The sequence below is a fragment of the Montipora capricornis genome, chromosome 4 (genome assembly GCF_036669925.1).
Source record: "Montipora capricornis isolate CH-2021 chromosome 4, ASM3666992v2, whole genome shotgun sequence".
NCBI lineage: Eukaryota > Metazoa > Cnidaria > Anthozoa > Scleractinia > Acroporidae > Montipora > Montipora capricornis.
In genome coordinates this window covers 52,480,463-52,499,005 of record NC_090886.1, presented here as the reverse complement: position 1 = coordinate 52,499,005, position 18,543 = coordinate 52,480,463, and the positions used below count along the sequence as shown (strand labels likewise).

Below are 18,543 nucleotides of genomic sequence, written 5' to 3'. Positions count from 1 at the left end.
ACAAAAAGATACAAGCGAATTCATACAATTTAGTGTTTTTTTGTTTTAGACAGGAAGTTTTTGAAAAAATTAAAATATAATAGCTGTTTCAATTAGTTGAGGGTTTGTCCTTTGAATAATAAATGAGTTTGAATCCTCTCTCGAGTTCGTTCATTCGTTCAAGACTGAACACAAAACCAACAGGAAGCCATGAAACGAACTACTATGGAACCATTTTTTCTTTGTAACTCTTGTTCCCTCTTTTTTGATTCGAGGGAAGGCCTAGAACAACATACTCGAAAAGAACACGAGACTTCTTTTTTCTGTTGTAAACACTGCCAGGTTGTCTTTTTATCAGCCATCCTCTGGAATAAACACCAACAACATGGCGAGTGTTGCCAGAAAACATCATTGCAGTTTGATGTTCTAGTGAAAGGTACGACTTTGAGTCTTTTTTTTCCAGCATTTGGGATAGGATAGAAATCCAAACGTTTTAGGGTTTGATTTGATCATTTTTTTTGCTAGAACCATTACGCCACTGGGGATGTCCTTGGTGTCAGTACAAAGCGACAACTCAAAATCAGCTAAAAGAGCACTATCAAGAAGAACATGAAACTACCGTCTGCAGGGTTTGTTGGCGATTGGAACATCGTTTGTCGTTGTGTCATGGCCGCAAACAGTGGCGTGAACATCAGAGACAAGCGCACATGGGAGCCAAAGAAACCGCCCTCTCTACAGCCACAGAACCCAAAATAACCTTGGTGGTGAAAAAAGAAACCACAGTTCTGGAAGAAAAGGAAGAGGTGACCGAGGGGGTGACTCACATCGAACAACACCAAATCAACACTGTGGTGGTAGAGAAGAGAGTGACCCCCTGTAGTGTTGCTGTAAACCCATCTTATCCTAATCTGGGTAAAAATTCATGGGAGTGCGATCAATGTGGGAAACTTTTTAGAAAAAGACGGCATCTAAAAAAGCATCAACAGCGAATTCACTTGGTAGAAAATAAACCGTACTCATGCGACCATTGCGGAAAATGTTTTAGTCAAAACGGTGATTTAAAAAGACATCAGCGAAGTCACACGGGAGAGAAACCGTATCCATGCCATGAATGTGGAAAAAGTTTTAGCCGTAGTGATGTTTTGCAAGTACACCAACGAACGCACACGGCAGACAAACTGTTTTCGTGCGGTGAATGCGGCAAACGCTTTAATCAAAGAGGGACATTGAAAGAGCACCAGCGTATGCACACGGGAGAGAAACCGTTTCCCTGCCACCAATGCAAAAAAAGTTTTAGCCGTAGTAGTCACTTAAAAGAACACCAGCGCACGCACACGGGAGAAAAACCGTTCCCCTGCCACCGATGCGGAAAAGGTTTTAGCAAAAGTGGTGACTTGAAAAGACACCAGCGAACGCACACGGGAGAAAAACCGTTCCCTTGCGACCATTGCAAAAAGCGTTTTAACTGTAGCAGTAATTTGAAAAAGCACCAGCGAATTCACACGGGAGAGAAACCTTATCCATGCGACCGATGCGGGAAACGTTTTATCCAGAGAGGCCATTTGAAAGTACACCAGCGCACGCACACCGGGGAGAAACCGTTCCCTTGCCACCAATGCGGGAAACGTTTTAGCGAAGGCGGCAACTTGATGAAACATCAGCGAAAGCATACGACGGCAGGCAACCTAGGTGGAAAAAAAGTTTCAAGAGTCGCGATCTCTTGAAAACCCACCAGCGCACCCACACGATCTCTAGAGACACCCTACTCTTGCGGTAGTTTCTGTTCTGTTTTGGTATTAAGTAAGTTTTCAACCAGTGTTTTGGTGTTAGGGAGGAAGTGAAGCTAGCTCTTTTATTTCTAGCTTGAAAAACCACCCTCGATGAAGAAGAAGTGGGTGGTTGTAGCGAATGACATGGCCGCCTTGATTGTTATTGTAAGGCATGTCTATTAAAATAAAAAGATATTTAAACAGACCCTGTTTCAATCTTTCAGCATCTCATGCCTATTTTCAAAAGAGAAACGAGTCCACTGTCATTACAGCTGCGGAATGGTCAGATATTAGCAGCCCACGCATGATTAATCTTGAGTCAAAAAAATGAGTCCCAAAATAAGGCAGGCTTGTTATTTCCTTTTTTATTAACTAACCCAAAAAAAACCACCAAGCATCACGGATGGATGATGGAACGCCACTCGAGCGAAGCGAACCAACTTATTGGCTACTACGGTTCTTTTTTTGGGATGAACCTCAAAATACCAAAAAAAACAAAACGCATCATTAGGGTTTAGGTTGATTCAATAAAATATATAAAAATCTTTAGTTGGTTTTCTTCTTTTCACCATTGATTTGTTGGTTTCTTGCGTGGTGGTCATGTGTGTTCCGAGTTTTTACTAAATGATTTTTTGTCTGTCTGTGTGCTACCTATTGAGATGTCTTCACCTTCGAACAACAAACGGAAACGAAAGCACCCTTCGCGGCGACAGCGAAGGCTCGAGCCGAGGCCAGATGAGGATGATGAAACGGCAACCAGTAAGTCCCTATTTTTTTGGTAAATTGGTGTTTCAAAGCGTTTCAAAATGGTTTTCTATTCTTTTCATTTAGTCCCATGGCCAGCCACCTTGAGGCGTCCTCGTCTTGAATTGATAGTGGAGAGGCGACGAGGCCCTTACAACGAACAGTTTGCTGTTCATACAGAAGAATTTGGTTTTCGAGTGCGCTATGATCCACGGAGGGACCCCGAAACGCGAAGGATTTCAGCATTGCCAATCGACCAACGAGCTCTGGAACGAGAACAACATTTGACCAGACTCTTGGCCGATGCCATGATAGAAATTCAGCTCTTTGTGGAACAAAATAGTGGCCGTGACGATTTTGTGCAGTTGCGTTTGGAATCCGATTCGCTACCTCGTGGCCCCTTGGTCACAGCTATAGTGCGAGCTGCTGTTTTCGATGCACAGGCCATTTACCTCCAAGTGGCAGCCGCGTTAAACTCCAACGAAGAAGTCAACGTCGAAGACCCTAGCCTGAGGTTCATTCTCGAACGCGTTCCTATGGGGGGTGGTGGGGGCAAACGCAGGAGTGTCTTTGACCGCGTTACTGGTCAAGCTTTGAAAATCCCCTTCGACGAATTTGTCCGACGTAATCGAACTTGTGTGAGTGTGCCCGAGCATATTTTACCCGGGTATTGTTTGGTTGGAGCTCTATTGTTGGGTTTAAAACATCTCCAAGGCAAGCTCAAGGGAAACGTGCGAGATCAGTTTTTTGGCTCTAAAACCAAATGTCACGCCTTCGAACGTGAAATCCAAGCTTTTTCGGCGGTACAGTATAAGACCCGCCACCGAGTCCTCCTAAACTCTGGAGGGCGAACTGCCGACAATCCCATCACCCTCAAAGAACTGGAAAAACTCATCCGTCATAACACACCCCAAAGAGTCCCCAAGGATGTAGGCGTCATCGTCATGCAGAGAGAGCGGAGTAATACCATTGTGCTGCAGGTTCGACCTCAGGCCGCCAAACTTTTGTTTCTCCTTCAAGTAGATCATCATTACGTTTTTGTCAAAAACATCAGTACCTATTTAGGGCGTCCAGGGGGTTTTTGGTGTCCGGGTTGTCGAGAAGTAGTGGTGTGTCTAAACAAACACCTTTGCTCTAGCCATGTTTGTGCTGCCTGTAAAACCCTCTGTCAAGCCTCCCGGTTGGCTGAAAAAGATGCTTTGGTCGATGATAAGAGAATCTTTTGTCAAAGTTGTGGCCGCTTTTTCTTGAACCAGATGTGCTATCAAAACCATCTGCAAGTGGGTTTGTCACCCATTTCCACCTACCGAAAAGACCACATCTGCCACCAAATCCGGGCCTGCCCTTCCTGCCATAAAGATCTAGCGGCGAAACAAGGAGTTCTTCTCAAGAACAAAAAAGGCCTTTACATCAATGCCTACCAGAGGAACTTAGGGAAAAAAGGGGGGCACCATTGCTTTACCACCACTTGTTGGCAATGCAAGGCTAGCTACGACACGCGCTCGGTCCATCAATGCCTTGTTCAAGTGTTGGATCAACCTACACTAATCCAGCGCAACGAAAAAGAAGGATGTTACGTCTACTACGACATAGAAACTATGGTAGTGCCCTACTATCAACACGATCCAGCGCACCCTGGTTGCGTGACGGTCACCAACAAGTTTGTACCCAACCTCTTTTGTTTCCAATTTGTGGGAGGAGGTCGTGACCGTCCAGTTCGCCAGTTCACTATCACCGGGAGCGATTGCGTGCGATGTCATGATTACACCGGTACTAAAACGATCATCGAATATTTCGACAACACTTGCGGCGATGTCATCTGTCGCGGCCGTCGATGTTTACAATGTCGCCATTTCACCCTGCAGCACGGTCGTCCTAGCTGTACTCAACCGGACACGTGCGGCTACGGTTGTGCCACATGCAAGCTCACATGCCACTGCCGAGAACCCGTGGAGTACGAATGGGTCGAAAGGGATTGCGTGACTGAAGGCTGCCAGCCCCTGGCTCTGGAGCAAACCATGAATTTCTTATTTTTTGCCGAGGACAGCGTGCTAGCCAAAGGGGTCCCCCACCGTTTTGTGGCGCACAATGCGGCGAGCTTCGATGCCCTCGTCATCTTGGCCGAGTATCTGCGCCGGACCTCGGTCAAACCCGACACGATCGCCGATGGGACCCGCCTCAAATACATTCGCATCGGGCAGTGCGTGTTTTTGGATTCGCGACTCTTTATTCCTGGCAGTTTAGAGAAAATGGCCCAAGATTTCAAATTACCCGTGACCAAAGGGTTTTTTCCTCATCGATTCAACACCTATGCCCATCAAAACTATGTGGGCCTTTTGCCGGCGTTGGAGTGGTTCAAAAACGAGTGGGAAACCATGGAACAACTACCCACGGCCTTGAGAGAATGGCATGCCGAAGAATCGCAACGTCTACACTCGACATCGACCGATTGGGTTTTTTCGCAAGAACTTCAGCGCTACTGCCAACGGGACGTTAGCGTCTTGAGGCGAGCCTTTGAACTCTTTCGGCACGAAGTCTTTGCCGAGACGGGCATCATGCCGGGCAACGGCAACATCACCACCGCCGGTTGCGCCAACGACATTTGGCGTTCGAGACATTTGACACCTGGCACTGTGGGCATCGTGCCAGAAATGGGCTTTCCCGATCGTCAACAATCGGCGGTGGCCATCCAATTTCTCAAATACTGCGACCAAATCTACTACGGAGGACTATTACAATTTCCTGAAAAGGATGGCCGCTCCGAAAAGAAAGTGGTGGTGGAAATCACGTTGGACACAGCTATCTTACCTGGGCCTAGTACCGACGCCCAAGAGGATTATGTGCCTCGAACCACGAAAAGGTTCAAGCTGGATGGCTATTACGAAGACCATTTCGAGTCTGGAATTCAGAGAACCGCTGTGGAATTTTATGGATGCCTTTATCACGGTTGCCCCAAATGTTTTCGCGGGAATACACCAAGCCCCATCACAGCTGGGAAAACCATGCAACATTTGTATTTGGAAACTCTGCAACGGGAAAAACATTTACAAGAGGCCGGATTTGATCTGCACACCATGTGGGAATGCCAATGGCGGCGCCTGTGTCGACGCGACCCCTTCACCATGGAACATTTGAAAGAACTGGATCTTCTGCATCTGACAGCCGGAGAACCAACCCACCCTCCACGCTTAGGGGTCTGTGACGATGACGACGACGACGGCGACGGCGATGATGATGAGATTGACAATAGGGCGTCGGAACAACAACAACAACAACATCGTGGCTCCATCTTGCCTCGTCAAGCTCTGTACGGCGGTCGAACTCTCACCATGGCCATGTACGCCAGCCTGCAACATCGTCCACCCGGCACCATGATCAAGTATTATGACATCAATTCGCTCTATCCTTTCGTGATGAGTACCCGCGAGTATCCCGTGGGACAACCCATCATTCACACGGAACATGTGTCGACGGAACTCGATCTCTATTTTGGATTGGTGTACGCCCAAATGTTGCCCCCGCGAGATCTCCTGCATCCGGTTCTACCCATGCGAGCTGGAGACAAACTGTGTTTTCCGTTGTGTGCGTCTTGCGCCCGTGAAGCCAATTTCACCGTGGACGGCTGTCGTCATGAAGAACCTCAACAGAGAGCCATCGAAGGTTGTTTTACCACCATGGAATTTTATGCGGCCATACGTTTGGGCTACCGAGTGTTGCGCTTGGACGAGGTGTGGCATTGGCCGCAGCGATCCACCGACCTTTTCAAGTCTTATGTGGACACCTTTTTCCGACTCAAACAAGAATCCAGCGGTTGGCCTCAAGGCGTGCAGACAGAAGAGCAGAAACAACAGTACATCGAGCAAATTTTTAATGAGACGGGCTTGACGTTACGACCCGAGCGCATTCAAGTCAACCCCACCCGCAGGATGGTCAGTAAACTCTTGCTCAACTCGCTTTGGGGAGGTTTTGTGAAGAATCCATGGAAACGCGTGCAAAAAGACTTTTTTGTGGAACCCAAAGATTTTTGGCAGTGGCTCAACGACGAGACGCTGACCGAAAAAAATTTTAAAATCTTGAGCCAGCGCGTCATCCTGGCCACCTCTCGCAAAGATCAGGCGTTCCAACACCACGATGGCAAAGGCAACATGGTGCACGGCATCTTTACCACGGCTTACGCCCGCCTCCACTTATTGCACTCGGCCCTCTTGGTCAAAGGGCGTCAGGTGCTCTACATGGACACGGACAGCGTGCTGGTGTTGGAAGAAGAACCCCAGAATACACCTCAGCTGGACATCGACGACACTCGCCTGGGCAAATGGAAGGACGAACTGCCGCCCAAGCCTCACCCCGACACCGGTGTGATGACCCCGCGTTACATTTGTGATTTTGTCAGCGGTGGCCCCAAAAACTACGCCTACGTGGTGGCCTGGGCCAATGCGGACGGCAGCATTCCGCCTTACGAACAACGTCAAGTGGAATCGACCAAATGCGTGGTGCGAGGCTTTCGACGCGACAACGACGCCGTCACCTTCGAGGTGATGCGCCAATGTGTGCTCGACTGTGGCACCTGGGCCCGAGCGACACCTCAACAAAGACAAGAGCTGGTGACGCAAGGATGGGTCGTGAGTCCTTCAGGCGTGGTATGCCGCCGGCACGAAAAAATTGAAAGCCAACGATTCACCGTGCTAAAAGGCTCTCGTAAACCTTTGACAGGGGTGAAACGAGATGGTCAGATCACTTCTTATTTTCACGAGACGCTAGAGGGTCACTTTGGTTTAGCTCCGGGACTACTGACACGCGCTTATTCTCTAGTGAATGATAAAGTCATCACCGATTTCCAGGGGCAGTTGGGCATGGCTTTTTTTTGTTATCCGTTTGGCTATCGTCAAACTAACACAAACAAATAAAACATTTTTTCAATAAATAGTTTTCATCTTTTATTCATTGTACTAGTATGGCTATGTTTGCCTTGCTAAGTTTCTTGTAACAATCTAGTAAAATCAGGTTCAGGTTTTTAGGTCGTAGTAGGTTACAACAAAGAACCAAAACACAAAAAGACACCAAAAATTTCCTTTTATTTCAATAGCAATAAAAATAAAATGAAATGGTATGGTATGCCACGTTCAAAAACTTTCAAAAAGGACATAATAAAATTTATAAAACTGACTGAAAAAAGCTTGTTTCTTTCTGATTTCTGACAAAATTAAAAACAAAAGGCCAAAAGGCTAAAGTAATGTGACGAGTGGTTTAGAGAAAGAGAGCAGACAACAGACAGCAAACCCCTTGGTTGTTGTATGGTTGCAACAGTCAAATGATGAAAGAACTGTAGTTGAACGACTAATTAAAACTAAAACAAAGCGAAGGCAAAACACACAAAGGAGAAAGAATTATTGGAACCATTCCATCTAAACTTAACTAAACTAATGGTGTAAGAAAAAACTGGAGCCAAAAACTTCACAGAAGACTAAAATGAACTCCTTCCCGAAATTCACTTTCATTGAACTACTAAAAATCATTTTATGGTTGATTTCATCATAACGCACCAGCCATATAGTATAAACCCACAAGCTTCCCATTCCCACTAACAATCACAGAGACGTTTTTTTAATTTTTTGATTTCAAAACTTTTGAAAAGAGGTTTTAAAAAACCCTAACAAAAAAACTCAAAAAATGCATCAAAGATTGTAGTGTTAAGCCTCGCTGACACATTTAGAAGATGAACAAAACACCACCAAGGCATGGCTTCAAGTACTCACAGCACAAGTTCAACGCATGACATCTTACGAACCAAGTAAAAAAGAATCAACAAACTAGCCAGCAATGGAGATAACAACCCTGGGTATTATCTCGCTAAGCTCAATAACAAACAATAGATTGATCAACAAACGAGAAAATACACGCTAAAGCAGCAAAAAAGTGATTTTACATTAGAAAAGCCTGAGTTACAACTAACTACTACAAAGACCATGAATTAAATAACACACATTCGCCTGAGCAAAAAATTTTCCAAAAAGACCTGCCTACAATTACAGATAATCAAACAGACACCAGTCAGCATATAAAACATCAGCCTTGTTCTTCTTGTTTTCAACAAACAACCTTGCACAAAAACCCAGGCAGCCAATGAACGACCAAACCATCTCAGACTTCTTAATCGAACAAAACAAAACAAAACAAACCATCGATCGTGTCTCTTCGCAAGCCTTGCAGATGCCACTTCGGGAGTTTATTCGACGCAACCGAATTTGTGTGACTGTTTGTTTTTGGGAAATGTCGGAATAGATCGTAACGAGATTACTGGTCTAAACACGATGATCGTTCCGACAATCCTTTCGATCGTGTGGTCGATTTGGAAGTGAAGACGAAAATGGTGGCACATGGTATCAAGTTGAAGAGAAGTCAAGGCCTTCGTTTATCGTTTTACGAGGAGTTGGAAGAAGCAAGGGGCTCGTATTTGGATGTTATTACCTGGCTAATGTTGTGACTACCAAAATGGACATTCCTACCTTTTTACATGCTCATCACTTTGCTAGAATGACTATTCGACAATTGCTGAATTTAGAACAGGAAGGAAATATTCGTATCTAAAATACATAAACCAAATGAAGATGTAACCAACCTACTATCATATCAACAACTAAGCTAAGACAAAGCATGATGGATAGAGTGATACCAGTCTCGTCGAGATAATGAAAACCACCTGTCAAAACTTTGGCGAACACTAGGACACCTCGCTATGTTAGAAGGAACAAACATGGTTTCCGTGTTTACGAATGTTTCTAAAAAAATTCAACAGATTTATCCATCCAGACATCCTCTGGATCAACCGATAACAAGCAAGCAAAGAAAGAACTCACAACAGGTCAAGGGAAAAGACATAACATTTTTAAAAATGAAAAGATGAAGAATCCGATTATTTTGAGAGAACTTAAATTCAAAAAAAGTGAATTAAAGAAGCCAGTGAAGTTGGCTCTAGAGTTCGTTTTTAATGGAACAGGGTCGCTTGTCGATGATTAAAAAACAACATCTGTTCCCTTTGAGAGACAAGGCAAATTTTCAAAAAAAAATGACAACACAACCAAATGCAACATACAAAGAGCCACAAAACCAGGGAGTTTATAGGCATAGCTGTTACAAAGAGTGAACAATTTTAAACGACAAAACCTTGCATGACAACACCAGCAACTTTTCTCGTCTTCCTCTGCGGAACCACCAGAGAAAATTAGGGGAAAAAAGGTAGGCAGCACTGTTTTAGATAAAACAGGAATTGGCCAGAATATTCCTACAAGGAGTACTGAACGTGCAGAAAACTGCGACCTATCTTGCATCCAAGATATCATTAGCGCTCTCTAAGACAAAGCCTTGATTAGCTTTGATTTTTCCACTGGTTTTTTCAGGATTGGTTTTTTCAGGATCAAATTCCAACTAGCTATGATGGTAAAACTTTCCTCTGGTGTCTCCAACAGCAGGCCACGTTTTTTAAGATGGCCGCAAAAAATCCAAGCGAGTTTTTATTAGTACCCAAGACTGAAAGATAAATTTTTTTTTCGTTATTTTCAAGCGCGTGTGTTAAAGTTAATTCATTTATGACCGTTTTGAGTGTTGTGCGAAAAAATGGCGATCGAAAATTATGGCTTGGGTTAAACACAACTATGAAAAAGGTATAGGATACATCATTCACTCTTTGTAACATAACAAAAAGGGGTTCAATGGTTGCTGTTGGTTCAAGATCTGCTCTTTTTCTCCAAGACATATCAAAATAAAAAATGAAAATAGAACACTCACCCGATTCTTAAAGCTAACTTAGAAACAACAACAACTCTAAGGTTTAGCTAGTGTAAGTCTCGAAAATTGGAAAAGTGGTGTTCACGTTTTGATTAAAATTTTCCTTAAGACCGCACCTAAATCACTTAGAATAATCCTTCAAAAGCTAACTTGCTCATTTCAAAATGGATTTTCACTCGAAAACAAAAAAGAAAAAGGGGTCCCCCGTTGCAAAGCTCAACTTTCCACCAGGGGTGTTTTTTTCGTTTTTCAAAATCCCAAGAAACAAAGACTCAGCATTGCATGGAAGGGGACCCCACTGTGTCCAAAAAAACAATTCAAAAACTTAAAAAACAGGTGTCACATCTCTATCAAGGGCGCCTGTTAGAGCTTCTCTAATTTCACATAAGGATGGAAGTGGTTTGCTGAAAGATGTTTTAGTTGTTGATGGCGCTGCAAGGCCTGACGATGTACAAAGCCTGTATCACAGATCTCACACCAAAATCGTTTAATCCGTTTGTCGTCTTTGCCTCGTTGATGTTGTTTCTTCCAATGTTAGGCTAAGGTTTCAATATTGTTAAACACCACTTGACAAAGATCGCAGGTGCGCATTTTCTGATTTAAAACCGTTTCAGAACTGGTTGAAGGCAAAGGAGACGATTAACGATAACTGGGTGTGATGGATTCGCTAAAAAATCTCTAAGAGCGAAAAAAAATAAAAACAAAAATTACAATTATTATCTACAAAAGTAGTAGGACTGACTTGTTATATATATATATATATATATATGTGTAGAGTCTTTTTACCTAACCATTTAGCAGACAGCCGAAGACATCGCAGAGTATGTTGCTGCAGGGACGCTCGAGAAATGAAGCGCTTCTGGCAGAAGTAGCAATCCACAAAGGGCTCCTTGGGAAGCACCGGAGCCCAACTGCAAAAAAGACATCACAATCTTCTGTCTCATGTTGTTCCATGTCTAAAAGATAATCCGTGGGAAATTTTCTTGCTGTGTACAACCTAGGTTGTTCAAGTGCAGCTGGTGTTCTGAAGGATTCAACGCATAATCGTGACAAATCTCGCAAGTGTAAACTCGTCTTTCACTCGATTCCAATAGTCACATCCTTAAAAAACTTGAAAACTTTCAAAATCAAAGTAAAAATCAAAGTTGTCAAAAACATCGTGACATCATTGTCAAACCAAAGGCTGGTGTTTTTTCCTCTGGAAGCTAACAAGAGGTCTTTAATGTTCCTTTGGTTCTGTTTCGGTGAAACAATAAAACTGACAAGAATAGAGTATGTTAGGAGTTCTTTCTGTTTCTTGTAGCTCTGGAAAGGGCCGTAGATGCCTGCGTTTGTATTCAGCCATCATCCCCTATGGTAAAAAGTATAAATAAGAGCTTGTCTTTTTACAACCACCACCAGACCATGGAAGATACCAAGCGATCGTTGCGGCAAAACAAACGGAAAGAGCGACAAAATCAACCTCGGGGCAATAATAGTAAAACTAAAAGAAACAAAAACCGACGCTGGGGCAAGTATTTTCAGTGGTTTTTGGATCGACTATTGCAAATCGCTCATCTAGTATGGCAGAACAACCCACCCCAAATGGAGCCTCTGGTCAAAGTTCCAAACAACCATCCCAAGCAACCGCCACTACAACCAAAAACCTCAGCTCTATAGAAAAGGAGGAAGTGGCAGCGGGCAAACAGCCGACGTCTCGCTGCACAGGTGGTTGTGGTTGTTGGCCGGTCGTCATTTATCATATCAATCACTCTACCTATAATCTATTGTGTTGTCACTCAAGAAATACAATCCGAGATGACGCAGACGTGCTTTTTCAACAACCCAATCGCACATAAACCACAAAAAATAGATTTAAAAAATAAAAAATAGGGAGGCTTTTACCCCCATGTAACCTTTTCTTTAAAAATAAAATAAATTTTTTTTCCTTTTTACCTTTACTTGAGTTTTTTTCGTTCTCTTGGAATTCTTTCCACCGAGTGAGCCCACTATGAATAGCAATGAGGGTTTTTTTAGGGGTGGCTTCTCATGATTGGTCCGTTTTTTTTTAGAAAAAAGGCAGGTGCTCTTAAAATAAAAGGTTCAAAATAAAACCCAACCGCAAGGGATCGACCCAAAACCTCCGGAGATCTCACCAACCCTTTTTTAGTGGGACTTGTTTTTTTGAGCAAAATGTTCCCAAAAAAGCCTGGTTAAAATATTCCTTTGGTCCCCCAAGGCATTCTTATTGAAAGCCGCTAACTTCCGGTAAAAACAGCAAAAACCATGCGCACAGGTATTTATTTCAAAACATCATGATTTATTAAAAAGTGACATCGGCAAACAACTCCAATTTATCAAGAAATCTTCTCTAAGAAGAGCGGCGAAAAGCCAAACCCTTGAGCATTTAATAACCTTTGTAAGGTTGTTCACCACTATGCGATCTCTGGTGGTCTTTCAAATCTTGATAAGTGGGAAACCTTTGATGACACTGTTTACATTGAAAAGAAGTTTCTCCCGGATGCTGCGTTCGCTGGTGTTTTTTTAAATTCCCACCATGAGTAAAAGCTTTGTCACATTGGTCACACTTGTGAGTTCTCTCTCCGGTGTGTGTTCGCTGGTGTTTTTTTAAATTCCCACCATGAGTAAAAGCTTTGTCACATTGGTCACACAAACCTCCCTTTTTACTGGGTTGCCTTATAAGGCAAACCCAGTCGAGGTCTGCGTTTAGTTTGTTTGTTTTCTTTTTTTTCTTTTTTTTATTTTTTTTCTTTTTTTTTTTTTTTTTTCCGTGTCGGTAAAAGTCTTGCCTGTCACTCCCCTGGTAAGTGGTGTCTTTGTGGATAGAGCCTTCTGCGCGTATTTTCGTAGGATCGAGAGGGTAGTGGAACTGCGTAGATTTCTCTGGTGGACACAGTAGAATCATTAACTTAGCCTGCAATGGCGTCGAAAGTCATGCAACGCGAATGGCGTTTTAGTGGATCCTTAAACAAAATATACCCTTATGGAGCTCAATAATGGAAAGTCAGTTGGATAAACTAGGCATAAATCTCAAAAGCGACGAGTACTGGACTTCGACAACAATCTATCGCCCGTCGAGACGAAATCAAAGTGAGCAGTATTTACCTGAAGTACAAGGTAATTTGACACAATTGAGTTTGTTGTCTTCACGCACGCAATGAAATAGGAAGAGGTTTTCGCCTCTAAGAGCAAATATGTTGTTTGTTTCAATAAAACTTTCGCTGGAAAAGGATTCTGTGGTATTTTCTGCCTTTGTGAATTATAATATCATGTTGTGTATTGAATTTTCGAGCTTAAGGTTGAAATGTGATATGCGAGAAGTTTTTTAGTTTTGCTCTGTAAGCGGGAAGGGTTCACAGGCCTGTTGAAAGCGTGCTCGAGTTTCAACAAAATGAGCCCCAAAATCAGTGAAAACTTGTGACGCAGATGAATAATAAAGTAGCTGCTATTTCCAAAATGATGGAATTACCTGGTGATAATAACGTCGTACGCGTCTTGGAGAGTAAATTTTGACTTTGCATAAACAAGAGTTGGGCGATTGTGATCTTTGTTTTGACTTCGCTCATTTCATTGTCAAACTTTATAACACTTGACAGAAAAAGAAACTTTTTTAAAACCCGGTATCTTGCCATCATTTGACACAGATGCTTCACTGTTTGACGGGTAAACATGCAGCGGTAACGTAATCACGGCACCCGCTGAATTCCGGCCATGTCACTTTTCGATTTTGCAATTTACTTGAACGTAGCAAAAATCTCCCAAAATGTTTGTCGCTGATCGTAACTTTTTATATTCTATGTTCACGGTTCAAAATTAATGTTGTTTTGATGTCGTAAATATTTTATTCTCGATCGACCGTCCGGGAAACTTCCTTCTGCTCTTTCTGAAAACTGTGTATCAATAGTTATTTGCTTTTTCATCAATATTTGTTTTGCATAAAGCAAGCTAACAAGATCTGTACCTTGCTGAGTTCGCATTTGTTAGAGTTAATAGTATTTTCGGTCCGATGCTTCTGTTTTAAGAGGGGTACATTGTTTCGGTCTCCCATCCAAACACTAACCCCGCCCGGCAGGGCTTAACTTCAGTGAACTTTAGTATTAGAAAGCCTTCAGATGCTCAGAGGGCACACTTGTGGTAAAAAGAAGTTGTGAGGGAACTTGAAAATTATCAACATGTCAGCCCAGAAGCCAATGTTTCTCGCTTCTCTTTTATTTGTTATTCTTCAGAGACTGGAATGCTGTATTTCAATACCACACAATTCAGTGCCTTCTGATTTTCTGTAGCACGTACCACAGGCAACCCAGTGTATGCTTCACAGAAGCATCTCGTCTTATTATGTAACAACCTTCTCAACACGTATTTTTTTGTGCTATAAAAAGCGGTGGAGCATCCTTTCTTTTAAAAAAGAAAATGGCAACCATCACGGACGATTCCCTCTTTCGTGTCAAAAAAGAGTTTAATTTTTCGCGTGGATGCTGGCAGAACACCGTGAACACGGCCCATTTTAGAGTACGAATGCGGCAACAACGAGACATCACCGCCGAGGATTCGCTTCTCTCTATCGGTGAGGCCATCTCCACCGCGTGGTTTGCATTGATCGAGGAACAATGGCAAGAATGGCAGCCTAAACCCGAAGACACCATTGCTTTTACCATCTCTTGTCCACGAATCATTCAGTATGAGGATAGTAGGACCATGAAAATGGCCGAATGGCCTACCTTTGGAGTTCGTGGCATGAGCACCATGTTGGATCAAATGGCGGATTCCTTGGAGCCTAGGGAAGATCTACAGGTCAACGAACCTTTCGATGTCAAGATCTCTCGTAAAATCTCGAACGACGATCATTCATTCACCGAATAGAACTGAACAGAAAGAAAAACAACACCGCCAACCCAAATCGCTTATGTTTTGATGACGACAAAAATGTCCCAGAAAATCACCCACTCTCCACTAGCAGGATGTTTGCCTGCTGGTTTGTTCCTTTTTTTCTCAATTGTCAACATTTCTTTTTAATTTGAATATACAAAACACAATTGTAGTTTTCTCTAACGTTATTCCCAACATCACAATTACAAGAAAAAGAAAATTGTTCCGGTTGCACTCTTCTTTCATACCTCACCACTTCTGGTTGATACCATATATATTTAGGATACTCAACTTCCAAAAAACAAAATACTCCAAGAAGTTTATCGATGTCTACCTCTGAAGAATGAACTGCCACATGTTTCCCCCTTTCTCTTTTAACTTCCACATAATCGTGACACCGTTGATTTAAGAAATTTCTTTTATGAATAAAAAGAAAATGAAGAGACAATTGTTTTTCTTGAAGCAATGTTTCCTCTTTAAAAAGGATCAATTCATCTTCTAAATGATAAATCTGTTTTGACTGTTCCGAAAGCTTACTTGAAATCAAAGTAACATTTCCTGAAAGCTTTAACATTTCCACATTCTCTTTTTCCAAGGTAAGTGAAACATTTTCATAGTCATCCTTTAAAGCAAATATATAATCTTTCAAGACTTCTACTTCTGCCACCATCGATTCTGAAATGTTTTGACTTTCAGACTGTAAAAAAGCCATTTTATCATGCAAACCTACCACCTGTCTTTCACATTTCTTCAATGTTTCAAAAACCACTTTATCGTTGAACTGTAAAAATTGTCTTTCATGGTCTTCCACGTATTTCTTCAATGCTTTTGAAATATTATCCTGTACAAAATCCACTTTATCGTTGAACTGTAAAACTTGTCTTTCATGGTCTTCCATCTGTCTTTCGTATTTCTTCATTATTTTTTGAGCGTTGACCACTTGTTTTTCACATTCTTTCAAGTTTTCATTCTTCAGTTCTAAAAGCAATATTTTAGAATTAAGAGCTTTCACTTGTCCTTCCAAAACCAAAAATTTAGCCAACAAAAGATCTTCAGATGGTTTTTTCTCCACTCCCTCTTCAGCATTTTCAGTTTTGCTTTCTATTTCCTCTTCTCCAATATAATTTTCTTCAATGAATAACATAAGACAAAGAACAAACACAAAATAATAATACGAAGAACACCAACAGAAAGACATTCTAACACCCAAGATAGCTCTTCTAAACGCAACCCTCCCCATGTTTCATAAATAATTTAATGACCATCGAACAAGACAGGTTTTCACATTGTCTATTACATTTTAATTTAAAAAACTTCCTGTCTAAACAAAAAACACGAGGCTGGCAAAATGAATTCGCCGGTATCGCCATTCAATGGCTCAAGGTTCAAGTGGCTGGTTTTTTTTATTCTGAACTGTACTTGCTGGTGGCTTTTCAAATCATAGTTACAGTTAAAACGTTTGCCGCATTCGTGCTCTGATTCTTTTTTTCAAATTATTGTGTTCAAAAGATTCTACCGGAACATTAACGAAAAGGCAAGAACATTTAAAAGCACAGCTTCCAGTTTGAACCCATGAATTTGGTAAAAAGAGGACAACTTCCTGCCTGAGTGCTTTGTTACTAAAAATCACTTCAATTAGGTTAAAAAAACACCCAGAGCTTCCTCCTATAGCAAACATGACATCTAAAAACAACCTGATGGTCGCCGTTTTCAACCTCTTCTTCAATCACAACAACCTGAGTGTCGTTTTCAGTTTCCATGGGCTGGCAAATTAAAACCTCTTCCATTTCAGAAATCATAGTGTCAACCACAACAAGGAATCTAACAAAGAGACAAGGGCTTGCTGGGTACGCTCCTCCTTTTGAATAAAAACCAAACTCATTAGTCGCGCGTCACAAAACGAAAACGGATTGGTGGATATTTTCAAAATAAAAAACAAATGGCCTTTGAGCCTAACTATTTTGGCAAAAAATCAGTCAGTTATCGCACAAGCAACATGTCGCTGTTTTGTGTTCTCACCGTTGCCCTCTGGAGTGTGATCTTTTTTACCTACCATCTACCATGTCAATTGGTATTGTTGCCCACTTTTTCCACCCAAGCATTTCAAGTACTTAATGAAAGCATCGTGGCCAAAGATAATTTTTCAACCATTCGTTTCACATTGAAACCACCCGTCTTTCACCAGAATGACAGTTGTCTCATGAACACTTACTTGATGGCTCTGCACGAAAGCTTCACTCAATTGTCCCGAGAAATGAAAACTCAGCTACCACCAGAAACAAGCGTTAGCGTGGAAATCACCGAGGGTCAAACCACATGGCGCGGCTCGACAACGGTAAATCGTCTCTCCGATACCAATCATGTGTTTTTGCAAGCCATGACTAGCTTCGTTTCGCTTAACCCTCGTCGCCCACCCTATGATCCTCTCTTACAATGTTGGAACGCCTTGGAGCAAATGACACACAACCCAAATCTACAATTTCATCTCGAAGTCACCTTTTTGAAGGAGAACAACGATTCCCACAGTGTAAGACCAAGCCGCCCCCCAAGAAAACAAGATCTACAAGACAGGCTGACGCGTTTGGAAAGCAAACTGGCAGCTCTGGAAAAAGAAAGACAACAAGATTCTCAAGATAAAACGGAGGCAAAGCTATTTTTCAAAAACAAAACGGAAGCTTTGGAAATCGAGGTAAAGACAATACAAAGTCAACAGCAACATCCTTTTTTCCTTTTTCTTCAAAATAAATCAGATTCATGTACTGAGATATACCGTGATAAAGAAGGAAGTTGTCGTAAGCGATTCAGAGGCTTGAGCAAAGAAAAGTCAGACGACATTGTGAACGTTTTTTGTTTTGCGGAAAGTATTGATGAAAGCTATCATGTAACACATAGAAGGTATACACAATTAACACTAATTGTAAAAGAGGAAGTAAATCGGGACAAAAAGATGACATCGTGGAGATTTGAGTGTCCATGTGTTAATTCGGTCATTTTGTTTATTCAAAAGAAATGTTAAAAAAATAAAGCTAAATATAAAATAGTTATTAGAGCTTGTACAAGCAAACGGTTGGCTTTAAAAGAAAAGAGGCAAGAAATAAAAAATGAATTCAGCCGACTTCATCTAAATTTCCTCTGCACACCATCTTGACCCTGACGGACCTACTTTTCTGAGTACACCTGAACACCGTAAAAACCATATCATAAGGAGACTTCACCACCCAGCCTCCTTGTTTCGCCCTTCGCCCTTTTCGCCCTCAAAAAAACCAACCCAAACCAACCCAACCCAAGCCCCCATCACCCCACACCATTCTGCACGTTCTCTCCCTCCACCCTTGCCGACCTACTTTTTCGGGTACACCTGAACACCGTAAAAACCATATCATAAGGAGACTTCACCACC

At 42.3% G+C, this 18,543-nt stretch overlaps 1 protein-coding gene across 1 annotated transcript; it reads left to right on the top strand.

Annotated features, from left to right (window-relative positions):
• The first annotated feature begins 686 nt into the window (after nt 1-686).
• On the top strand, nt 687-1,703 carry LOC138046828 (zinc finger protein 135-like). Its single transcript, XM_068893408.1, has one exon. The coding sequence runs from the start codon at nt 687-689 to the stop codon at nt 1,701-1,703; it is 1,017 nt and encodes a 338-aa protein (XP_068749509.1).
• The last annotated feature ends 16,840 nt before the right edge of the window (nt 1,704-18,543 follow it).

What these genes read in the sequence shown, in the direction of transcription:
- LOC138046828 (XM_068893408.1), top strand. Translation starts at nt 687, where the DNA reads ATGGGAGCCAAAGAAACCGCCCTCTCTACAGCCACAGAACCCAAAATA.